Genomic DNA, 26,658 nt, shown 5'->3' on the forward strand with positions numbered 1-26,658 from the left:
GACCAGGCTGGCCTCGAACTCAGAAATCCGCCTGCCTCTGCCTCCCGAGTGCTGGGATTAAAGGCGTGCGCCACCACGCCCGGCGATTTTCTTTCTTAATCTAGGGGCATGAAACCCTGGGGTGGGGGAAGCGGCAGAGCCATGCTACTGGCCCGCAGTTTGTTTTCTGCGCTACTGTAGCCAGGTGTGCGAGCACACTTGTACTCCTACAGGGAAAGAAGAGACAAGACTCGAAGATTCCACAGATGAGGCTTGCCTGATCTAAAGAGGAAAATTACGTGGACAAATTTGTTTTTAATTTAAGAATTTGCTTATCAGCTGGGCAGTAACAGTGCACGCCTTTAATCCCAGCACTTGGGGAGGCAGAGGCAGGCAGATTTCTGAGTTCGAGGCCAGCCTGGTCTACAGAGTGAGTTCCAGGACAGCCAGGGCTACAAGGAGAAACCCTGTCTTGAAACCCCGCCCCCTAAAAAAGACTTTGTTTATCTCAAAATCTATTATCTTGATCTTGTGGGGATTATTAGATAAGACAGTGAAAGCTTTTTTATTGTCTAATTGGAGTTTTAAAGCATTTTGGCCCTAAAGACTGTTAGAGATAGTTATTCCTAAATTAACTGCCATAGGCAACTGCAATGTCCAAACAGATATATCTATTAATTTCTATCAAAGCAGCTTAAAACAGGATTTTACTGCTTGTAGTTTTGTAAATTTGGAAATAGTTTTAGATTTTCCGATGTACTGTGAAAATTATAAAATAAATATAAAAAATAGAGAAACTTTTACGTTTTCCTTCCTCTCACAAACTCACAAAGCACAGAACAATGATCAAAACTAGGAAATAAACATGCGCAGAGTACTGAACAGCAGAGCTGACTGAGCTTTCACCACTTCCCAGTTCTGTCCCTGTGTCCACTGCCTCCAGCCTCTCTGCTCTCTCTGCGCTCTGACCTGCGGTGCTTCTTTCCTGATCTCATGACTGTGGTGCTTTCAGTGAGTTCTGGTAAATACATCTCTCAGCTTGACTCTGTCTTAAGGTTTCCTCAAGTGGATTAAGTTCACACATTTTCATCAGGAATAACCACAAAGGTGATACTGTGTCCCTTTCTACTGCACCACACAGGCAATATACGATTAGTTTTTGGACCCTATTGATCCAGCTTTTACCATGTGAAATTCTTTCCTACAGGAAGAGGGGGAGATGGAGTTGCAGGCGTCCTTCTTTGTTGGAAAGCAGCCATTGGTGTTATCAGCTGGCTCTGAGTTAGGTCTTCCATTTGTCAGTGTCAGTTGGGGCTGATGCTTGTACTCTGTGTTCTACCTAGTGCACTGTGTCTTTCTCATGGATGAAGTCATGGGTGAGGTGTGTATTCCAGTAATTAGAAAAAAAAATTTTAGGCATGATGCTTTGCAGGCCATCAGCCACTCTGTCCCAAGCCCACTACCAAAATGACATAGAAATGACTATAAAATAGTCTTTTGTGACTCTACCTTTTCTTCTGTTTAAATGTAGGCAATTCCATACTTGAGATCCTTAGTACGTTCCTTCCCAGGTGGCTTTGGGCTAGTGTTTTGTCACAGCAGCAGAGGGGCAAATTAGGACAGAAGGTTAGGGCCCCATGACCCCCTCCCTGAACCATGGCCAGTGATAGGCCCAGCTTGTGGATGCCCAGCGCAAATAGCTGCAGGTGCTTGAGAACATATTTGCAGTGGCTGTGCCATGAAATGATAACGTTTCACACTCATTCTCCCAGTCTTCCAGCTCTTATATTCTTTCTGCTCCTTTTTCCATGATATTTTCCAAGCCTCAGATGGGTGGTATAAATGTCCCGTTTAGAGCTGAGCACTCAACCATCATGTATTCTCAATACCCAGGGCAGTCATAATATTCATTCTCTCATGTGTGGTGAAAACATTTAAAACTGATTCTTAGTAACTTTCCAGAATCTACATTACAGCCAGGTGTGGTGGCGCACACCTTTAATCTAAGCACTTGGGAGGCAGAGGCACGAGGATCTCTGAGTTCAAGGCCAGCATGCTTGGCCCAGGGAGTGATACTATTAGGAGATATAGCCTTGCTGGAGTAGGTATGGCCTTGTTGGAGGAAGTGTGTCGCTATGGGAGTAGGCTTTGAGACCCTCTTCCTAGCTGCCTGGAAGTCAGTCTTCTAGCAGCCTTCAGATAAAGATGTAGAACTCTCTGCTCCTCTTGCACCAGGCCTGCCTGGATGCTGCCATGCTCCTGCCTTGATAGGTGACTGCACCTCTGCACCTGTAAGCCAGCCCCAATTAAATGTTGTCCTTATAAGGGTTGCCTTGGTCATGGTGTCTGTTCACAGCAGTAACACCCTAAGTAACACAGTCTACACAGTGAGTTTCAGAACAGCCAGGACTACACAGCAAGATCTTGTCTCAAAACAAAACAAAATAAAACAAACAAAAACATACATTGTTATTGATTATAGTTAGTGTATTTCCAATTCATCTCTTGAACACACTCCTATTTAAATTTGCATCCTTGTTGAACATCTTTGCCAGCCCTATAAGTGACAAAGATAGCAGGATCCGTGGAGCTTGCTGGCTAGTAGCTAAGCTCAGGTTTAATGATTAGAGATCCTGTCTGAAAGGAATAAGGTGGGGAGTGCTTGAGCAGGATATCGTTCTCAAGCTTCAGTGAATACAGAGTATACATACAACACACATGCAGACACGTAGACACGCACATCTGCACACACACACACTTAAAGGATAGATTTTGGGACTGAATCATCTTATAGAAAAAGCTAAAATCCTCTGGATTTGAAAGATCTTCTGGCCATGGATTGCTGTTACTTCAGTAATGACCCCCAGTTTCAGATCTGGGGCACAGCTCCATACTGAGGGAACCTTAGGAAAATTAATATTTTCTTCCAGACTGGCAAATAAGGGCTAATATAAAAAACTCAAGTAAGTGACAGAAAATAAAAACTTCTTTAAAAAAACTTGGATTTATTTTATGCGTATAAGTGTTTTGCCTGCATGTTTATCTGTGCACCACATGCCTGGTGAACACAGAGGCCACAAGTGGATGGTAAAGCTGCCATGTAGATGTTGGTAATAGAATCTGAGTTCTCTGCAAGAGCAACATTGCTTTTAACCATTGGGCCAATGCTCCATCTCAAAACACACAGTTCTGAGATTTATTCATAAAGATCTGAGACATATCCTTTCTACATGTAGAAAACAACAGATTTGGAAACAACAGATTTTAACATTGCTGAAGCATAAAAGAAAAAATGAGAAGTGTCCTGTTGCTTTCATTTATTTGGTTCCATCAGTGCAGATTGTCCCAAACAATCGTGTTCCCTGGATGAGTAAATAGAGAGCTATGCAAATAATAGAAATCACTAACCTCCCTGAAATCCGGGGTACTACTAAGGCCTAGTGCCCTTAACTTAAATGATTCCTAGGCTGGAGTGCTCTGATACGCAGGCTTTGTGTCTTTTTATTCTCTCCTACGTGTGCTTTCTTTTTACTGTGTTCCTGCCTACCTTTATGGGCTAGTGGCAACTGTCCTTGCAAACCTCAGTATAATTGATTCAAGTTTCCATTCTCTTATTTTATCATTCACCCACTGGTTTCTTGAGACAGCTCTTGGTATTTCAGTAGTGTAGGTTATATCCTTTGCTGTCTCCAGTGCTAGGATGATAGGCAGGCACTAGCAAGCTCCATCATGCACAGCTCTTTCTCCTATTCTAATCTGTTACAAATACACCTCAGTGGGAAATCAGAGCCATTTAGCTATGTGCGAAAACCAAAGAGTCAAGATTCTCCGAACTCCAAGACTACAGAGTTCAGGATAGCTATTCTGATTATTTCATAGCCTTTTCTTGTTTCTGACCAGATTCTTTATTTTTAAAAATTTTCATACAACATTATTTTGATTATATTCTTTCTCAACTTTGATCCTCAACTTTGTTTTTCTCATTCTTAGAAACAAACAACACCAAAAAATCCCGTCCTGGTCCCTCCACCTCCCTCACAACTCAGCAACTCAGTTCATTTTATGTTGGCCAACTCTTCCTGACCAATGAGGTTTGCCCTGGAGAACTGCTGATACACCCAGTATCACTCCATTAAGAAAACTGATTTTATCTCTTGCAAACACTATCAGTTCCTGCTAGGTTCTTAGCTATGGTTGATGTTAAAATTCTCAAGTTTCCTAAGATGCTTCCACGCTTACTGCGATTGACTAGGGAGGAGGCTGGACGCAGTGGGGACAGCCCTGTTTTGTCTATTTTATACTGAGTTTTGTTTTAGATTCCATTTAACAAGATTTTTTTACTACTAAAACAATTTGAAAACCATTCTTAGCAATCTGGCCTCTAGATGTATGTAGCTCAATTGCATAGTTACACTTTAAAATGAAAAAAAAATCACCATAAGGTATATGGTGGCATATACCTTAATCCTAGCATTTGGGATTAAAAGTTTGATGTTAGCACTGGCTATGCAGTAAGATGCCGTTATTAACAAAAAATTTCAGAAACAACCAGCCAAAGAAACAAACAAAAAACTCCCTTTCATACTCCAAAAATAAATTCCATTTTTAAAAGGTACAAAAAAAGAATCACCTGAAGTAAAGGGATAAAATCCTCTTGTTCTAGATAGCTGCAGCTGGGCTTTGCCAGAAGCCAGATGAACTTGGCAGCATCGTCATGACGGTTACTTAGCAACCTACAAAAGAAACACTGGTTAGGAAGATCTGGTGCTCAGAACATACACACAGGCTGGTAATTTTAGGCTGACTTCGGTGCTATTTAGATTAAGAATCAAATGTTCTTTGTCTTTTCATTTTCAGTGCTGGGAATTAAAGGGTAAGCTTTGTGCAAGTCCCCTACTACTGTTACCCCGACCATGGTTTCCATGCTTCTGGCTTTTGTCAAAGGAGTGTCAATTGCAGGATGGTGAACTTTTCTTCTGGGACGTTTTTGAGACTGAGACCATGGGGTAAAACTAACTGATAAAAGTAAAATGTGTTATTAGGGAGAAGGTCCATTCAGTTAAGCCTGACAGGGCTTTAAACTCTGACTTTTAAAGAACAAGCTTCAGGCCGAAGCCCTCTGTCACATGTTCTGAGTTTCTAGAATTCTTCACCTCCGACCATAGTTCCATAGACGCTGACAGAAAAGTCAAAGCACTTAAAACGCAAAACAACTACTTCTTCCTGGACTTTGTTTTTTATGTTTGTTTGTTTTTTGTAAAAATGGTGGTGCTAAGCCAGGCAGTGGTGGCACATGACTTTAATGCCAACACTTGGAAGGCAGAACTAGGACAATCTTGGTGAGTTTTAGGCCAGCCTGGACTACAGAAATAGTTCCAGGACAGAAACCGTGTCTTGAAAACAAAAACCAGAACAACAACAATAATAGGGAAAAAGGTGCTACTCAGTCTTTGTTTTCTGGGTTTGAAATTTTGGAGTCATTTAATTTTTTTCTATTTCTTATCATCTATATCTAATTATTAACTCCAGATTCTCTGATTTTCCTTCATTAATCAAATTGATTATTGAATGCAAACTGTATGTCAGGTATTTTATCTGGCCTTGAATGGGTTTGGATAAAAGAAAATAAGATAGTTTTATTCCCTATAAGGAATGTACAGTTCAGTGTTTGGTTTCCAATAGAATAGAATCGTATGACTGTGGAACCACCACAATATTAAGTACTGAGTACAGGTGTCATGAAAGCACAGAGCAGGCCTGTGAGATCCCCAGCAGAGGAAAATAGGAAAGAAAGATGTGCTGTGGTGAGGAGGGCAGCATGCACAGAAGCCTGGTGAGAGTCATTACAGCATCTGGGCAACACCAAGTGCAGAGGTCGTAAGAGGAGGGGAGAGTTTAAGGTGCTTGTTCTAAATCCAGCCCGAAGGCATCCTGACAGCAGGGAAATGATTTCCTTATGCTTATGACTTCACTATTTAACTTTAGTTATACAAATTCTATACAGCTCTCACTAACACAGCAAGTCAGGATGCATGTGTCTTTGTCAAAATATTGTAATTCTATATTATCACCTTCCAGTTATTCTTTGTGCTTGAATACTTTTTGGACTTAAAATATAGTATCTTATATTGCAGCTCACACTATGCAGGAATTCATAGCAATCTTCTTACATCAGCTTTCAAAGTGCTGGGTTTACAGGCATGAACCCTTATGCTTGGCTTAAACATTTTATATAAAATACTCAAACTGCTTTCTATGAAGGGTGAAAATCACAAGAAATTTCAAAAACTCAAATCGCATTCCTAGGGATGGTAACTCAAACCATCATTCACTCACTCAGTGTTCCCTGGAGCCTGCCTTACAGAATCTGACTTTTAAATGGCGTTTTAAGAGGAGCTCCCACTAGAGGGCGCCCACACCATTTTAGTAACTGACAGTGTACACTCGTTCAGTAGGACTCTTTTGATGGGAATAGCTGCTTGTGCCCTGTAACTCCCTCGGTGAGCAGTTTCTGCAGACTTGCCCACCATGACTTTCTGTTCCTTTAGTCTAATGCAGAAGCTGCTTCCCCTCAGAGATGGCAGCTCATTTCAGTGGATGGATGTGACTGCGGGGCCGTTGCTGCTGTGCTGCTCTGTCTACCCTCTCAGAGACAGTCTCCACTAAAAGCTGGCTGCGACTCTCCCAGTAAACATGGAAATCTAACTAGACACAAGTTGTGCTTTGCTATAGTCAGCCTCCGTTACTCATGCTGTCCTGGAATATTAAAAATATAATATCAACAGATACACTTCCTCTGTTTAGCTATGATATCTCTTCTGCTAGACTGTTTCCTATTTATTTTTAACCTCCAGTTTGTTTACAGCTTGCTCCTCATCAACACTCACATCTTGCCCTTTTCCTGGACTGCTAGGTAGTTTTTGGCCAACAATACTGAGCTCACTGACTAAAGAGCCTCTGACAAGGGCCGTGCCGGTTATTTACCCTTTACATTCTAGTTCATGTTACAGGTGGGGACTTCTCAGGGCCAGGCATCTACCTGGATAGATAGTTGAAAGAAGGAAGGAAGAGAGTTGAAGAAACCCAATCATCTATAAATTTAAATTCTTAAATCTTACTACTGGTTTTTACTGGTTTTATATTCTAATTAAACCCAAAATTCTCAGTTCAAATTCTGATTTTGCTACTGGGAAAGGAGTAGACGAAGCTGAGTTCTCTGTGATGTTTGTCTGTTTTTATGAAAGTCTGTCTATAGCTCTGGCTGGCCTGGGACGTGCTATGTAGACTGTGATGGGGGGTTCCTACTATTCAGGCCTTAGGATCTTTTCCTGTTCCGTGTTCTAGATTTCGAGACTACCAAGGGAAGGGACACGGGAGAAGTTGGGAGGCAGGGTAGAAATGATATAAATATAGTACTCATGTATAAAATTCTCAAAATAATTTTATTAAATAAGAAAAAACCCACCCCAAGGACAAACGCTTTTTCCTCTGTCAGTGCATGCTGCTCATTAGTACTTTTTTTGTCTTTCCTTTCTTTGTGCTACTTCTGTTTTTTTTTTTTTTTTGGGGGGGGGAGGGTTAGAGACAGGGTTTCTCTGTGTAGCCCTGGCTGTCCTGGAACTTACTCTGTAGACCAGGATGGCCTGGAACTCAGAAATTTGCCTGCCGCTGCCTCCCAAGTGCTGGGATTCAAGATGTGCGCCACTAGCTTTGAAGAAGTCTCTTACTTTTCCTCTCGCTGTAGTGTTGTCCAGTTGGTGTAGATTCCCCTAAGGCTCTTCAATTCCTTGGTATCTGAACAACTCAGAACCAATCCAGGAATACACTGGGACAATAGGAAGTACCTGTAACCTTTGGCTTGGGTGGAGTTCTGTAAAGGAGTGTACTAACTGATAGTGTCTTGCATACCCTTACCACTTCAGTCCCAATACAATAAAGAAAGAATGTGATTTACTGTTGGAAATTTTAAGACCAGGAATGCATTTATTAATCATTTGTTTTCAAATGTCACGCAGCTAAGATCCTTTGAGGAGTATGAAGGAATTAGCAGGATCCTCTAAGTTTAATTCTACTGATACTATGTGTGTGTTTAAATAGTAAGTAAATAGTATTTCCATTTTACAAGAAGGAAGGGTATGTAGGCCAGAAAAAGCAAGAAGAATATGTACAAAGAAGGCTTATCAGTTAAAAGGGGAGATTGACTGTGCTGGCTAGACTTATGTTAGACACAAAAACTAGAGTCATCTGAAAGGAGGGAACCTTGATGGAGAAGAGGACTCCACAAGATCCAGCTGTAAGGCATTTTCCATGTAAGGCCCAGCCCATTGTGGGTGGTTCCATTCCTAGGCTGGTGGTCCTGGGTTCTATCAGAAAGCAGATGGAGCAAGCCATGGAGAGCAAGCCAGTAAGGAGTACCCCTCCACGGCCTCTGCATTAGCTCCTGTCCCCAGGTTCCTGCCCTGCTTGAGTTCTTATCTTAACTTCCTTCTATGATGAATAGCAATATGGAAATGTAAGTCAAATAAACCTTTTCCTCCCCAAATTGCTTTTTAGTTATGGTGTTTCATCACAGCAGTAGAAACCCTAACTAAGTCACTGGCTCTAAGCTCCTAAATTAGCAGTTCTCAGCCTGTGGGTCAGGACTACTTTGTGTGCTTGTGGAGGTCACATATTAGATATACTGTATATTAGATATTTACATTATGGCTCATAACAGTAGCAAAATAAGTTATGACATAGCACTGAAATAATTTTATGACTGGAGGTCAACAAAACTCAAAGAACTGTATTCAAAGGTCACAACATTAGAAAGGCTGAGAAGCACTCTCCTATTTAGTGTTTTAAGAAATAATACCTAGGGGACAAAACACAGCTCTGCTGATGGAGTGTTTGCCAGCATGTACAAAGCCTTGGAGTCAGTCCTCAGCCCTGCACACACCTGGTGTTGTAGTAACACACACCTGTCAAGTCCTCAACGTGAGAAATGGAAGCAGGAAGGTCAGAAAGTCTGAGTCATCACTAGTGAGTATGAGCCCAGCCTGTGTTACATAAGACAGAGGCAGGTGGATCTTTGTGAGTTCAAGGCCTGCTTGGTCTACAAAGACGGCTCCATGACAGCCAGGGCAGCTACACAGAGAACCCCCATGTAGAAAAGCCATATATCTATATTCTGTAAGAATGCAAGGATTTTGATAAATCAACTCGATACAATTTTCCATTGGATATTTAAGACTGTATATATATTTTTCTTTTTAAAATTTATTCTGGAGTGTGTGTGTATGTGTGTTGGGGTGGGGAGGAGAGAACGGTGCACTCACAGGGATGTGCAGGCACAGTGCATGTGTGCTGTGCTGGCCAGAGGACATGCACTTTCTACCTCTTTATTCATTTAAAGCAGCATCCGTCACTGAACCTGAAGTTTCCATAAGACTGGATGGCAAATGAGATCCTGCTATCTCTGCTTCTGTGTCTCATGCTTGGGTTACAGGTACATACAACCATTCCTGGCTTCTTATGTGGGTGCTAGGGATTTGAACTTAAGTCCTCATATTTGCACTCTTATCCATAGAATCACCTCTCTAGCCTGCAGGAATGCTTTTCTTGTGATACACATGGTCTGCCCTTCAAGAGAATCTCTATTTACTTCTATCATTACCATGGGATTTACATGCTTACTCTCTACTTTTATAGGTAAAACCAAGAAAAAAAAACTGCCCAAAATAGCTATTTAAAAGTATTTCGACAGATTTGCTTTATTGTTTAAAGATATAATATTAAAAACTAGAAAAAAATTATGTGTACTGGTGTTCTGTTTGTATGTACCACATGCATGCCTGGTGCCCGAGGAGGCAAGAACTAGAGATACAGAAGGCTCAGTCATCATGTGGATGCTAGGAATCACCCTAAGGTCATCACCCCTAAGATCAGCAGTGCTCTCAACTTCTCAGCCATCTCTATAGCCCTGTTTTTGAGACAGGGTCTTAGTAGATAGCCCTGGCTAGCCTGGAATACCTATGTAGACCAGGCTGGATTCAAACTCACAGATCTGCTTGCCTCTGCCTACCCAGTGGTAAGATTAAAGGAATGTGTTACCATACCTGGAATTATTTAAAGGCATAAAAGACAAAGTCTTGTGCAGAGAACTTGTAGGTGTAAGATACAAAGAAAATGAATAAGCTAATAGGATAAATACCACTAATAAGGACCACACAATTTGTTGCTAGCCTCAGAATGACTGCTCACGTACTTACTTTTTCCACATGGCAATGAATGACTGTGCTGTCACAAATCCAGTCTTCTCTCCTCCTGCAGCCCTGAACATGGGGGCTTTCCAATAGAGTGGACAGCCACAGACCTGCAAACAACAACAATAAGACAGACTAAGCTAAGGGAAGGGAAGAGATGGCATGGCCAGAAGAAGAGACATGGACTTTTACCTGTCATGCCAGAGTGGATAGAAGGGCTGTTGTGGCCAAAGAGAGAGAGGGAGAAAGAGGGAGAGTGGAAGAACAAAATAGAGGGCAACATGTTTAGGGAAGCAAGTGGAAAGACATTTCTTTTTTCCAAAGTGATTCACTTACCATTAATAGCTGCAAAAACTCAGCATCTCTTCCTGCTACTCTTTATTTATTTATTTATTTATTTATTTATTTATTTAATTTACTTTTTTTAGACAGGGTTTCTCTGTGTAGCCCTGGCTGTCCTGGAACTCACTTTGTAGACCAGGCTGGCCTGGAACTCAGAAATCTGCCTGCCTCTGCCCCTGCCTCCCAAGTGCTGGGATTAAAGGCGTGCGCCACCACTGCCCGGCTTTCTTCCTGCTACTCTTACATTACATATTTTTCTACCTTCTAGAAAAAAATGACTAAACTTCTGGTTGTATATGTTCTTCAGTTTTTGAACAGAAAATGCAGTCATTTTTATTACCAGGTCACTTGCTGTTAAAACACTCTACTACTGACTTCCTTATTTCTCTTTGCCTATTGTTAGTAAGCTCCAGGTTTACAATACATTGACAACAACAAGTAATCAAAAAACTAAACTAGAAAAGAGACTGTAGAGATGACTTGGTGGCCAAGAAAGCATAGTGCTCTCACAAAGGGCCAGAGTTTGATTCCTAGCACTCATATCAGGTGGCTCCCAACTGCCTATAACTCCAGCTCCAGGGTCATCTGACCCCTGAGGACACCTGCACCACACCCACACCCACACACAATTTGATCCTCTCTTGAAAACTCTCAGCTGTGCAAGGAAACATCTATAAAATCCATTTAAGTGGTTATAATTCAAGTAAAAGATGGAAGGTAAGCAACAAAATGCTATCATTTATTTATATGTTGGAAGATCGCAAGTAATCTTTTTATGCATTATAAAATTTTGTGCATTATAAAAATTTTGTTAAGAACCTAGAATAAAACTTCAAGACTCTAAAAAGCACCAGGTTTTCTTCTCCTTAATAAGATGTTCTACTTTAATTAAAAATTATCCTTAAATAGTATCTATTTACTCTTATAAGAAAAAGTTCTTACAAAATTAACAGTTTTTCCTTAAAGGGAAATGTATTTCCAATAATCATTAACACAGAAAGATTAGTAGAGAAAGACTCCAAGTCTTTCTAATTCTATACACACATGGAAAGTGTCTTTCCGGTCTACAACTCTGTGAAGGGGTCACATGTTGTTTGTTAGAAGGTAAAGATACTTTCCTTGTACATCATTGTCCTGCAGAGGGAAGAGTTTCCTTTGGAGGCAGACTGGGTTTCGGGCAAGTTACTCCTGGTATGAAACTCCGCACAGGACCTCCTCAGTGGCTCCCGAGGAAGACCTGGTTGGACATGGGAGATCCCAAGACTGCTGCCAGCTCATGCTAGAGAAGAATATGTGGGAAGCAAGATTCAAGCCAAGGAAAGTAAAAACAGAAGTAACAGGCAGAAATAAAAGACTGCTTCCTCCAGGAACAATGGTGGTCATGGTTTCCTGGAAGTAGTGTGCTGGTTCTAGTAAGGAAATGGCGACTTGAATACTCTTCCTATATTGGGAAGGTCATCCCTTTGACTGAGTGTGAACTTCAGGAGAGACAGGCATTGACCAGAGAGATGAAGGAAAAAAAAAAAAGCCAAAACAGAAGTGGCTTGCCAAAGAATTTGAAACTTTAACTACTTGAGTCAATCAAGAATTTATTCAGAACTAGAGGAGTTTCCAGCTCGATATCAGGAGAATCACCAACTTCAGCTGAAACCCTTCCAGGAGATACGTGCTTATCACCTTTTGTAGTGCAACTTGTACTACTAAGGAGCTTTCATTCTCTTGTGTTGAGATCTTTTCTCCCAAACCTACTACTATTATTCTGCTAAAGGAACATATGCTATACCCACAGATCGGCGCAACACTCAACCATCATTATGGAAGCTTCTTCGTACAGTGGATGAGAATTAACACTGGTGGACAATGTATGGAGTGAGAGGCGTTGGAGCACTCAGTTTTACGTGGGATGTCTTGACCAAAGCCCTTAGCTCATGGCTCAGGGATCTGTGCAGAGGAGGGAGCAGAAAAAATGTAAGAGCAAGAGGTAATCAATGACTTGAAGAAAATAGGGCCTTCAGATACAACAGGATTGATGCTCATATGAATGCCCAGAGAGTGGTGGCACACACAAGACTGCACACACTCCAGCCAGAGGGAGTCCTAGCACTGCAATGAGGAAGTAGACATAGGGTCTCACCCCTGAGATAGTATTTGCAATTGATACCCGCTGGCAAAGGGAAAATCAATTTTCTCCAATGTCACTGGGTGTATCAACCACACTCTAGGGCAAGAACTATATCTAGGAGCAAGTAGGTGGCCAACGCAAATGGACTCCATTGTTTTGGAGGTGGACTTTTTGTTACCTTTTGGCATGCACGCATGTGTTTATTTGAGAGATAGAGAACATTTAAGGTTGTTGGTGGGATCTGGGAGGAATTGGAAGAAGAAAAAACATTAAAATATTGCATGAAAAGAAATACATTTAAATAAAATGTGCAGAGTAGAAAAAAATTAGTAGTTGAAAATAATGATGCAGAAAGGTATAAAAATAAAAAGTCCTGTCTGTAAGTGAGGGGAGAAAAAAACCTTTTCTTTCTATGATTGCTGTTAAAGTGCAGGTATGTCAGCTCATAAGGAGTAGTATAAGTCACCAAGACGTTACTACATGAACTCATTATGAGTCAAAGGCAAAATCCAGAAATAAACTATACCAATGACAATGCTTTGAAACAGCTTAGAAAAGGTCATCCTTTTCTCAGAGCACCTGAGTGTTAGGCAGCATGGAAGTATCAGCCCTAGCAGACAAAGTCAGGGGGAAAATGGGTAAAATCCTGATGGCAAGGCCCGTGCACCCATACCATGCCTATTGTAAAGAAACACATGGTTGGCTACATTTACTGAAAGTAAATGAGTTAGGATAAAGGGAGCCAGGAGATCAGGAAGAGCCTGGGGAGTAAGTGACATACATCTGAGAGCACCTAACGGGGTCTTTAGCAACACAGGAGAGAATGGGCCAGTGTGAATGAACCAGGTTTTAAGGAAGACAACGGGTGTCAAGTGATACAGAAAATACATTTAGAAAACAGCTTTAGAAGAAGCAAAAGTAAGAATGAATGTGGTAATTAAAGTCATCTGAGTAAAGGAAACTAGACTAACACCTGTAATTTGATCTAAGAATGGCCAACAACAGTAAGAATCTTAAAGCCAGGTTGTTCTGATATGCGCAGGGGATTATTTCCTATCTGCTGTGTTCTTTCAGTGTGTTACAGTGTTCTCAAGGCTGTTACTTCATGGAGTTCACATGATTTTCCATGCAGAAGAGTAGGTTATTTTTATTTTTTTTTTTTATCCTACTTGGTAGAAGAACTGAAGCACAAAGGTGCTCCCCTCTAAGTCACAATGTACAGTTGGTCCAGATGGTGCTATACCTGCAGAGAGGAGCCGGGGGGAGGGGGCTTTGGGGGGGTGCTTCTCAGGATCCAGATGAGAGCTTCCTTTGTTTCCTTCAGTGTATCCTAGAGGCCCTGTCTGTGACAGATATTTTTCTCTCTATTGCTCAGTTCCTATGTCTACACTGCCCTCTTAGGGTTATTTTTGAATCACTTTTTCCACCATCACTTGAAGGAATGTGAAAAAAATTATAAAGTACACCTTAAAAATTTAACCAGGCATTAATAGACATTAAGTTCCCTGTGGCTATGTGAGGTCTATGATGAACAGGTTGAAAGAGACCAAAAGATGCTGATTGCATAAACATGGTTTTCTATGCACTTAAAAACCTGACTCCAGTCTTTATAGCTACACTTGAGCGCCACTAAGAGTGGGTTACAAACATAAGCTGGGTTTCCAAACATTTTTATAAACTGCAAGAACCCATAAACATTCATTTACTGCTCTGACAATCTCCTCCCTCGCTGTTCTTTAATGGCAGCCTCTCTTCTCCCTTTCCTACATTAACCTGCTGTAGGACAATGGACAGTAAGTGCTAGAGACACAGTTGACTGCCTCGAGGCCAAAAGAAAAAAAAAGACTAGAGATTGTTGAAAATAAACACAATTCAGTTAACTGCTAAGAAACAGGAGCCAAGTAAAACCTAGGTTAAATAAAATCAGTTGTAAAAGAAGTGGTTTAAGAATAAAGAGACAGGGCTGGAGAGTTAGTTGTAAAAGAAGTGGTTTAAGAATAAAGAGACAGGGCTGGAGAGTTAGTTGGCTGAGGAATACTGCTCCTGCAGAGGACCCATCTTGTTCCCAGCATCCACAGCAGGTGGCTTACAACCACAGTAACTCCAGCTCTGAGGAATCTGAGGCCCTCCCTCTTCTGGTCTCTGTGGACACACACACACACACACACACACACACACACACACACACACAAATAATAAATAAATATTAAGGAATAAACAGGCAGAATTTAATAAAATTAGCTGATACAGTGTAAAAAAAACAAGTTCAAGTACAGCTTGACCTATAGCAGTCTCAACAACCAAAAAAATGTAAGCAAAACAAATGAACATAACCATGACTTTTATTTTTGAGACAGGACTTTGTCTCAGGCCAGATTTAACTCAACATTGTGTCACTCCAACTTCCTGAATGGTGGGATCACAGACATGTGCTATCATGTCTGGTTCAAAATAACTTTTGTGATAAAAATATATATACACTCTCATTTCAGTATATTTTGCTATCTAAGCTAACAGTTAATGTCTAAGAGCAGTTGATACAAAGATTTGGCTTTTAAGAATTTTGGGATATCTTAAAATTAACCTAGTAATATATATGTAAAATGGCTGCTATGCCATATGATTATTAGCACAAACAGTAAATAGTTAGCTAAATGCTTAGCAAAGGAAAACAACTTTGGTTTTAAAACTCCTCCACAGTGTTGGCTTCAATACAGGCAACTGTCTGTGATACCACGTATGGACTGATATCCATATCAGGTAACTGTTAAAAGTCCTTCCTTTTACCAAAAAACCAAAAAACCCTTCCCTGCCTTTACTCTAGTCTGTCTACTTGTCTATGGTGCAGGAAAGTGCTACTAAAGGACAACGGTGGGAGAGCCAGACCAGTAGGCTGTGAGGAGACTGCTTAAACAAGGGGCTGATAATATTTAGAAGAAAGAAGGAAGGAAGGAGGAGGAGGAAGAGGAAGAGGAGGAGGAAGAAGGGGAGGAGGAAGAGGAGGAGGGGGAAGAGGGAGAGGAGGAGAAAGAAGAGGAGGAAGAAGAGGAAGAGGAAGGGGAGGAGGAGGAAGAGATGATGATGATGATTCCAGGAATCTTTATTCAGGACAGGACAGGCTGCAAGCCTATGACCATGAGGGACTCATTGTCAGCATGGGCTTTGCATTAGCTACTTTTCTACTGCTGTGATACACAGTGCCATGACCAGAGCAACTCACAGAAAAGTTTATTTAGAGGAATACAAGTCTATGATGGCAGAGTGCAGGCATGGTGGCTAGGGGAGCAAGCTGAGAGTGTAAATCTTGAACCTCAAGCAGAAAACAGAGAGTGAACTAGAAATGATGGAAAGGTTTATACTCTCAAAGCTTACTTCCAGTGACACACTTCCCCCGACAAGACCACACTTCCAAAGCCATCTAAATAGCTTCATCACGCACGCATGTGCATGCATGTTAGAAACCATAGAAACCAGCCTTGTTGATTTAAAAACTCTGACTGTTCACCTAGCATGCACTAGCCATGCAGATGACTCTCCTACACTCAAGCTCTCCCTGCTTGCACTGTCCTGCCTTCCTCTACAGAGCCAGTTTAGATTGATGTGCTTTCCTTCTTCAAGGTCTATAAAAATGTTCTTAGCTTTAATCTGGAAGACATTTTCTAGCTGCTTCTAACCTATTTGGCGGTAGTTTCTGGAACCTGTCTTAGGACCTGGTCATCTCTTTTTTTTTTGTGGTTAGCATCTATAATGCTTCAACCCCCTTTCTTTATAGATACTTTCCCTAGTCTCTGGAGTTTTGGTATTACAAATTACTTCCAAATGAAGATTTTACTTATCCTTCCTAAATTTTCTATTTAGATCTGTAGCTTTAGCCTAGCCAAGGAATTTACCATCTTTAGTTGTCATCTAACACAGTAGCTACTGCTCAAGGAACTGGGTAGGAAAAGTCAATACCCTAAAAAGAGAACCTCTAAGTTAGATGGCTATTTATCCGAAGTTGGCTTATTTGGTGCATGTTCATGGAGATAACATACATAGAAACAGCAACATGCTAGAAAAGGAATTGTTTCCTTACATGAACACATTCTATGACTTCTAGTAAGTTCTTGTGGAACTATTTTCCACAAGGTAAAACAGGGCAGACAGGTAAACTCTTATTTCTGGAGTAGAAACATCTAAGAATTATCAAGTAAGTTCTAACATGGGGAGAGGATAAAGAAAGAATAAGAAAAAAAATACCTCTCAGTTTCTTTAAATCACTCTAGTTGTGATCCATTTACTAGCAGCACAACACTCAGTAGGGTCAGTTAGAGGAAAGGTGTGGCATGATTAGAATGGCACTTCTGCAAGTATGATGGGAGAGGGGGAAGTATTTAAATTACATGTTGGGGAAGTTGGAAGGAGTGGAGTGGAAATCCATCACAAAGGAGAGGTAGGACAGTGTAGTAAATATCTACACTTGTGAGCAGGCAAGAGAGTTAGGCTCATGTAGCAAACAGGTATTAGGTAGTTTTCTAAAACATCTACCTAAAACATCTACCTAAAACATCTCTGGGGCCTGACTCTGGAGGCACTGAAATACAAAGAGGAGGAGTTAGTACTTTATCTCAAAGAGTAAGTTTTCAAATTAAAAACAAATTATTCCTTCCAGGTGGAAGTGTACATGGGGGTCTCAGGCGTTCTTTGACTTCCTACTTGCTTCTATGTGGCTCTCAGGCCCCTATAACTTTTAACCTCTGAAAGTACAGCCTGGAAACATTGCTTAATTCTAAGGCCAGTCTAGTCTACAAAGAGAGTTCAGGGTCAGTTATGGTTAAGAAAGAAGGAAGGAAGGAAGGAAGGAAGGAAGGAAGGAAGGAAGGAAGGAAGGAAGGAAGGAAGGTAGATCTGAAAATCTAAGGAAACCCTAACAGACTCCTTTTTTTCTGTTTGATTTGTTTTCTCTTTTGCTAAACACTGTGTGTGTGTGTGTGTGTGTGTGCTATTTGAGACTCTTTTTTTTCCTGTAAGCTGCCTTGGAAATAGTGTCTTACCACAGCAATTTACAGGTAATTCAGATATTGATAATGATAATAATAAACATCACAGCTAAAGCCATAATAATGAACTTTATGCAAAGCAACTACTGACCTCAACAGTGGTCGATGAATTCAAACATAAAAAAAAGAAAGAGAAGAGAAGAGAAGGAAGAAAGGAAAAAGACAGAAATCTATGAAGAAGGAACACTGTTAGAGATGCATCAGATCAAATACTTTTCATCATAGGAAGACCAAAATTAAAACCTGTGCTTAGCGCCAGAGCACAGAGGCAGCGAAGAGGGAAGTGTGTTCGTTCAGTAGTTACATTACCTTTGCAATTCTCCCCATTTCATGAATATCTGCTCTCTGATCTTCAATATCCTTGAAAGCAGTTTCAATTCTGCTTAGGATCTGTTCATGGTTACTGCAGGTGTCTGGGAGTCCTTCAGGAAAATAGAACTGTGGAATGTTTATGGACAACGGTGTATTCACGACATCACTCACACAAGGAACAGGGGAGGCCGGCTGGGGACTACTTGGAAGGGTGGCTGCAGGTGAAAATGGTGTTGCAGGTTTCTTTTCTGGTTTATTTTGAATCTGGAAGAAAAATGTGATTATAAGAAACAAAAATTCTAAACAGTATATATTTCTCAGCAGCAATAAGAAGTGTGTAAATACAAACAACTAGAGACAGTAGCAATCAAGGATTCACTTTAAAGTAAGCATTTTAGAAGGCAGTAAGCATGTTTCTAGGGAATGTTTTCCATATTAAATAAATATTATTTGTCAATACTTAGTCATATAATTTATGGTTTAAAAATCCTGCAGTAAATTTTCCCATCTATTAGTTGGCAAGTATTTCAGGATAATCAAAGACCAGTATCAGCTAGAACAACATCAGCTGGTAAAGATCTTAAAATGTATTCTTTTTGTTGTTATCAGAACAACTAAAAATAAAATTCTGGTTTATTGTTGAATACTATTTCACACATATATCCAACAGGCCAATAAACAAACAAACAAACAAACAAACAAATGCAACTTCATAGGAAAGAAAAACAAGGAAACACACTTTTATCTTTGGACTTTTAAAATCATCCCATATATACCAACTACTTGTGGTACCCAGGAATAATGCAAAGGCAGCCTTTTGGGACGCCAGTGGGGGCTAAGGTACAGTCTTAGTCTCTTGGAACTTTACTAGTTATGGTCTTTCTGAAAACTGGTTTTGGTGTTTGTGTGAATTTCTACCCCTCCAAAGGAAGGAATGATAAACTCTTTAAAATTATACAACTAATGTCTGTATTGGTGGTATAGTGGCGACCATAGGGCCTTCTAAAATATATACAGTTAGGGGCTGGGGATGTAGCTCAGTGGGTAGAGTACTTGACTACCACCCACAAGGCAGTGGGTTCAATGCCAAGTCCTGAATAAAGCCTGGTGTGGTGGTACAAGCTTGCAGTCTCAGTACTTGGAAGGTAGGAGGCTCAGGAGCTATCCAGGTCATCCTCTGCTATCTAGCAAGCTGGAGTTCAGCCTGGCCTTCATGAGACTCCTTCTTTAAAAAGAAAATATACATTGAAATGTATTTGGGATATGGGATATTTTAGTTTTTTTCTAGTTTGACTTTGTCAAAGTAGAATTACTACCCGCACTTGACAAATATTTAGGAAAAAAAACTTCTGGTTTGTTTGTTCCTTCCTCTAAGATAGCGGGGTGTTTTCTCTAAGATATAAATTTAACTCATTTTTGGTATGCTGTAATAGGCAAGAACCAGGGTCACTAATTTCATTTTAATCAGTCTTTACAGTTAAATAAATGTTAATTTATAGTTTATATCTTTCCTTTTCCCCAAAAGTACTTGTTGTGGTGTACTTCATGGAACAGTGGAAGGCACAGTGTGAAGAGAAATGGGGAGGCAGTGGAGAGATATTACTCAGGATCAGGGAAAGTCAAGAGAGGTCTAGCACCATTCAGATACGAGTGTTTGCCTTCGTGTGTGTCTGTGCACCGCGTACATGTTTGGTGCTGTGGAGATTAGAAGAGGGCTTCTGATCTACTGGGTCTGGAGTTCTAGGTAGGTGGTTATGAGCTCATGTCGATGATGGCAATCTCTCCAGTTCTCCCTAAGAGCAGCAGGAGTTCCTAATTGCTGACCCATCTTGCCAACCCCATAGGCCCTGCTTTTTAGGAGCTTTTTTTTTTTTTTTCCCTCCAATGAAGAATAAATTCAGTTCTGAGATTCCTAGCAGAAAAAAATAAAAAAGGATTTCATGAAGTTTTGCAGGGTTCTAAATTAACAAGAGTCACGAGCACGGCTACATGATTATTATGTAGATGCTACATAAAATATGAAAGATAAACACAGCTATTGAGTACTTAGGGTTTTTTTGGGGTGGGGCGGCGTATGCTAGAAGTCTCACCCTGAACTGGTGGATGGTAGGCCGGTTCTCTGCCACTAAGCTACCTTCACAGACCTAAGTTGTTGTTGTTTTTTAATTTATTGTGAACACAAAGTATTATTCAAATGTTCAATTACTCTAAACAGTGTTCCCATATAAAGCCATAGTCAAGAAAGGAACAGCCTAGAGGAAACGGGGCCAGTGAACATAACACACAGCAGTAAACAGAGAGGGCTTACTCGTCGGCAACCTCAGGAGCACTCCCCAGTCTTTCAGAATTTCAGAAATAAGCAGAAATCATAATCCCACTCTTTGGAAGATTGTGGGCACTAAAGGAAATAACAGAACGCAACAGAGATAAAGGGTTCCAAGCAGAGCTGAGCACATTTGTCCTTGTGAAAGGCAACAAGTGACAAAGCCAAACAGTGGGGTTCTCAAGAGATTACAAACAATGCAGAATTTGGCAAAGTCCTTTAGATTCAAAATAAATAATCATGTCCACTTGTAAAGCAATCTAAAGTTTATAAACCTCTCTTGATTTAGCAAAGTGATAATCTGCTTTGAATAAACATTTCTTTGCCTTGATGCTAAATCTGCAAATACCACTGCACAGTCGTATGAGTCGGCAGCCCCACACAGTGTTCTTAAAACTCTGAAACAGGGCAGATCTTCAGAGGCTCGGCTTAGATGGTGAGTATTACTAGAGTGGTCTTTATTCTGTTATTTTGTGCAGAAAAAGGGTTGTGAGACTATAAGTATTCAATCATCAAAATTCTGTTTCTTGAAAATATTTTCAACAGTATGCTATGCAGGGAAGTTAGGTTTAATTTCAGGGCAATGATGGCATTAGAATTAAGAGCACTGGTACTGGTGGGTATGGACATAAGCTGAGTTCTAGAGCAAGACCTTCAATGCTAACTGTGCGTTTGTGCTGACAGATGGACACAACATTTAGAACAAACACTGCCCAAGTTAACTGAATGGGCAAACACTTGACAACCTACTGTTCTCGTCTCTTGTGTGTATGTATACTTCTTCATACAAAGCAAGTGACTAATAAGACAGTATTTATTAATTCATTGGTTAATAAGGAAAAATAATATAAAAAGAATGAATTTATTCTGAACTTTCAGCTCTATTAATATGCTTGCAGTTGTGTTAATAGAAGACACATAATTTAAACCTTAAAGTAGTATAATAAAACTGATTTTATAAACATAGATTTTAAAAAATTGTAATTTTTTTTTGCCTGATTTGCCAACTGGCTTGACATATCTTCATTTTAAACTAAAGCTGTTTTGGTCCAGTATAGGACTAGTAATAAAAAAAGAATACATTGGGAAAAGTATCTCAATATTTACTTCAGTTTTTCAGCATCAGTGCATTACTTAGCCATTCTGAACAGCCACTGATATTGTCATTATAATATTTCCAATATTTGACCATTCTGACACACAGAAAGAAAGGAAATGTCACATATCTCACCCCCCAAATTTGAAGTTTTTCTGGGTCAGAATAACTATAAAATTATGGTTCCTTACTGGAATTTGGATAGTTAGCATTTATATAGTCCCTTCTCCCTTTTTTGTATTGTATTCCACGTTAGGTAACCTATGTGGTAAGATAGACACTGTCCCTAAGATGGTAGAGACTAGTCATTGCAGGCAGCAATCAGTATCAGCTTGCTAGAGGATGGCATTTATTTAAAATTTAGAAGAATTGTTATGCTTCATTGTCTACACATCCACAGTGTACTGCAGACACACACAGTTGCTGCCATATAGAAATGGAAACTGCTAAGATGGTTCAGTGGATAAAGGCATTGGCCACACTCCTGGTGACCAGAGTTTGATCCCCAGGGCCTACATAAAGGGGGAAGAAAGGACTGACTTTGTAAAGTTGTTCTCTGATTTCTACATGTATGTTATGGCATGTGTGCTCACATACATCATACACACACACACTAATAAATATAGTAAAAATACTCTGCTTTTACAAATGTCAAGATCCATATTCTTTCAGACAAACATTCATAATTATCTTAATAAAATCTACTGATTTAAACTTAAAAAAAAGTAAGTTTTCTACAGGAATTCTTGCTTTCTAGTATGCTTGATAAATATTTAGTAAGTTGTATTTATTGTCTGCAAAACAGGATTCCTCCCTACAGGATAAAAATGTGAGTACTGTACTCCGGGTCCAGAAGCTCTATTTTTAAACCCGCTGGAATCCCTCTACAAATAGCTTTCTGTAAATAGCTGAATAGCGAACACAGATTAATTCCTTGACCTAATATCAAGATACAAGAGAGTAATAAAATTATTTGTGTGTTAGTTTACTGGGGCGGGGGTTGTATTAGTAATTAAAACATTTAAAAGAAACACCCAAGTTTCAAACCTGTGTCTGCTGAAATGACTTCAGCCTCTTCTTAAATCGTGATGGGAGAACAAAATCGCAGCCCCTTGCTAGGAAAGCTAACTCTCCCCTTAAATCCGGGTCCCTTCGCAAAGATGTTTCCTTGATCATCATCTTTGGAAAGTGAATGTTTACTTTCCAAGCGGGCAGCTCACTTCCGAAGACAGTGTCAGTCTTGTCAGTAGAAAGATACTTTTTTCTTCTTATCTCACAAATAAATTATATTTAATCATTGTATTCTCTCAGCCTCCTGGGACCACAATCCATGCTTGTCCTGACATGCAGCTGGTTTCCAAATACAGCCTGTGACTCGCAATGTCTGCTCATAATATTCCAGTTAGAAACAGCCTGCAAAAGGGCCTATTGCTTCTTGTGGTAGCGTTATGTGAAATTGACCTGTACGTGTTGAGAATGCAGAGCCTTCTGGGAAAGAAAGCACTCACTACTCCTAGCACCACAATTAGAAACATTACAGTTGGACCTAAGAATAGCAACTTCTCAGATAATGCTAACTTCTGTAACTGAGAACGGGTGCTGATCACATACTTTATCCTCAAACCAGGGTGAAAAAGAGTATGTGGGGCATTTTTGTCTTTTGTCTACTTGATATTGTTTAAAAAAACAAAACAGAATAAACTGACCTTCAAATGTGAAAGTATTATTTCAAGAATAGCTTTTTAATTATTATCAGAAGGGGAAGCAATTATTCCATATCCCCTAATCTCTTCACTCAAAATATGACAGAAATCGTCATTTTTATATGATAACTTACAAAAATATTTTATTAGTTTTAAATGCAGGCTATTTTAGCCTTTGAAATAATTATGTAGTTTGAAAATTTACCTTCAAAAGTGTTTTTAAGAAAGTGGAACAACTTAATATCCGAACAAAGAAATATCAGATACATATGGATGAATGAAATTTTTACCAAACAAGGACACAAAAGATGATCAAAAAGAACACTCTGAGCTTATGAGACTTTTTCCTTTGAGGGACTTTAGAGAAATAAACATATTCCATATTTTACCATATATTAAATATTGTCCTCATTTTAATATTTATAAGCAAATTACCAAAGTATTCTCTTATGCATATTTACATTTCACTATTTATCTTAATTAATCTCACCAATCAGGATTTATTTTTTATTTCTAGGAAATATAAAACACAGTAAGAACAAAACTAAAAACATAAAAGTATACATATGCATATATAATAAATAAATGTAAAAATTAAAATATTTAAGATATATATTTCCATATGTTAATGTAGTTTATGCTTCTCTACTGATTGTCAGACTTAATCACAATCAGGTGAAATAGCTAATATTTGTAAAATTTTATGAATTAATTATTATCCAGTGGTATCTAAACTCTCCAGGGCAAGTTTAATTTTAAGTCACTCACTCATTCAAGTATTTTTATGATCACTACGTGCCAGATGCTGTGTTGGCCATGAAAACAGAGATGACAATGAAGTAGCTTCTTAGTTCTCTTACTTTGCTTCCTAGGACAATGGTGAATTGGACAAAAGGACAAGAAATATTTACATATTTCATTTAATTCTTGTATATTTCTTAAGTTTTAAGGTCAGAACAATGGTTAAAAGTCCAAACGCTGGTGAAGTATGGTGCTGAATGCCTTTAAACTCAGTACTTGTGAGGCAGAGGCATGCCTCTATGAGTTCTGGGCCAGCTTTGTCTACATGATGAGACAGCCTCTGCCCTCCCTCCCCAACACACACCAAAAAACAAATGCTGCTTAAAGCTCCCAAGGAAGAGTTACTTTGTTGCTCTTAAGGAAACATTTATATATGTTTTCTCATGATGAAATAAGTTCCAAGTTTTCATTTATAAAACAGTTTTAAAAAATTAAAAAATCAAAGGGCACAAGGTCAGGGCCCTTAAGGGTGTAGTAAAGGGCTGGTTGTAGCAATAAGCTGCTGACAGACTAGCATGAGGTTATTTGATTTACTTATTTGTGTTTGCATGGAATTAAAGTAAGGATTTGAGAACCTGACTTACAAAGAGCACACCTGAAATACAGAAGTTAAAAACACTGTTTTTAGTGTGGCCTCTTCTTTACTGGGAAAGATCAAGTATAAGCAAACTTCACTGCAGACGCCAGCAGGCTCTATAACCTTCTTTCTTTCCTCTGAAGACACAGGTAGTCCTGTCTGCACTATGTGCACACTGAGAGTCTCCAGGGCAACAATCACACACAAGAGACCAACTAATACCTTCTGTTGTGAGGCTCCCTGGGATTTTCAGCTGTTATTTTGAGATCTGGCTGCCAAGACTGGAATTCCTTTCCTGTGGACCATTCCTCCAGAATAAGCATGCCTGTGTATGAAGGATAATTTTGTGATGGGCTTCTTTCTCTGTGTATGTTTCAAGGCCTCACATGAGGTAGCATGTACCAATATTTTGTTCCATTGTTTGGACACTTGAGCTGTTTCTACTTTTGGGCTATTATAAGGTATTGAGAGATAATCTCAAATTCAGAAAGATTATCTCTTTTGCCCCCCACCCCCCAAAAAAGAAAAAAAAAAATAAAGCTTATTCTAGAGCAGAGGTTCTCAACCTGTGGGTCGTGACCCCTTTGGAAGTCAAATGACCCTTTCACATCTGAAATGAAAACACAAATGTTTACATTATGATTCATAACAGTAGCAAAATTAGTCATGAAGTAGCAACAAAAAAACCTTTATGGTTGGGGGTGAGCACTGAGGGTCGTGGTTGAGAGCCACTAGAGGAAGATGTATGGAATGATAAGTTCCTGAGTGGGGGCTTTGTGGGTTTCTTAGCAGAGGCATATGTAGGAGAGGATGACCTTATTGCTAAGACCCTAAAAATGAGGCCTTCAGTATCTCAAACAAGAAAAAACTCTCCCTTCTTATGTCATAAAAGCCTATGGAACCCAGGAGAGCAGTACTAAGTTTGGAGAAAGAAGATGTGCTCCGATGGAAGGTAAGTCAGGAAAAGTGGCATAAAATTGTATGTGATGCCAATACATTTCCTCCCCTAGAATTCATTCTGTAAGGCTTAGTCTGAAACTCAATTGTTTTGAAAACAATTTTCTAAATCTTATAATTATCTGGCCTTCTCTCTTATAAAATGAAGGCAGTGATATATAACCTTAATTATCTTTGGAAAGAGTCAGCTCTGGGCAATGTTTTAAGAAGGGTTGCTTAAAAAATTTTGAAGATTGAGTGGAAAACTAAATCACTTATTTTGATTTATGTATTAATGCAGTATGTTATGCTAGGGGCATAGCTGTGCCTTAGTGTTAGAATGCTTACCTAGAATGCACAAAGCCTTGAACTGGAAAATTCCCAGGACTGGAAAAGGAAAACACACACACACACACACACACACACACACACACACACACACACAAAACACTAAGACTAACCAACCAGCCCCCCCACATCAAAATAGTGTTTATTGCTCATCAACAATGTGTTATGCCAAGTAAGTCAAGCCCTTGTTCTGCACACATGGTAATTTACAATCACTCACCAGTCTCAGCTGAATGTGGTTATGGAGACCAAGATAACATCAGCCAAGAACTTCCAGTTAGGAAGGCAGTTGGGATAATCCAAGCAGCAAAGACTGGACAAACATGAGTAATAGAAACACAACACTACAAGGACAGGGAGCCTAGTTGTTGAGAATCTATGTTGTAGTGTTAGAAACAATTGCAGAAAGACAAGAAAGTCAAAAGGAGTTTGCTAAGAAGACACCAAGAGGAGGTAAGTTACATAGTAGAGAGGAGGCTGTGATATATCAGCACTATAATGTTGACTAACAAAAGGAAGTTGGCTCTTTTGGAAACAATTGAATATTCTAAATCAACTTGGACATTACCATGTACAAGCAAGCACATACTTGTAGTTTCAGCTACCAGGAGGCTGAAGCAAGAGATCGCAAGTTCAAAGCCTGGGCAGTTTGACAAGACCCTATCTCAAAACAAACAAAACTCCACCACCAACAAAGGAAAGAGAAGATTTTCATTTCATTGACACATTAAACAGATGCAGGAGGGAAGGAAGGAGGTAGAGAGGAGGCAGTATGGTTAAATTTTTTTTTTTTTTTTTTTTTTTGGCTATAGGAATTCACTGTGTAGCTCTGGCTG

At 39.7% G+C, this 26,658-nt stretch overlaps 1 protein-coding gene across 2 annotated transcripts in view; it reads right to left on the reverse strand.

Annotated features, from left to right (window-relative positions):
- Ppp2r3a (protein phosphatase 2 regulatory subunit B''alpha) overlaps positions 1-26,658 on the reverse strand; it is a 133,128-nt gene that overhangs the window by 59,769 nt on the left and 46,701 nt on the right. Inside the window, exons 1-4 of one of the 2 annotated variants that reach the window (XM_021171946.2) lie at positions 22,505-24,421; positions 18,036-18,302; positions 10,230-10,333; positions 4,610-4,712 (exon numbers count right to left, since the gene is read on the reverse strand). In XM_021171946.2, coding sequence (XP_021027605.1) covers positions 4,610-4,712; positions 10,230-10,333; positions 18,036-18,302; positions 22,505-22,636 — 606 coding nt within the window. In that variant the 5' untranslated portion in view covers positions 22,637-24,421. Of the gene's footprint in view, positions 1-4,609; positions 4,713-10,229; positions 10,334-18,035; positions 18,303-22,504; positions 24,422-26,658 lie in introns of those variants that run through there. The other variant, XM_021171945.2, reaches the window with a different exon arrangement.

Source organism: Mus caroli, chromosome 9 (assembly GCF_900094665.2).
Source record: "Mus caroli chromosome 9, CAROLI_EIJ_v1.1, whole genome shotgun sequence".
NCBI classification, from domain to species: Eukaryota; Metazoa; Chordata; class Mammalia; order Rodentia; family Muridae; genus Mus; species Mus caroli.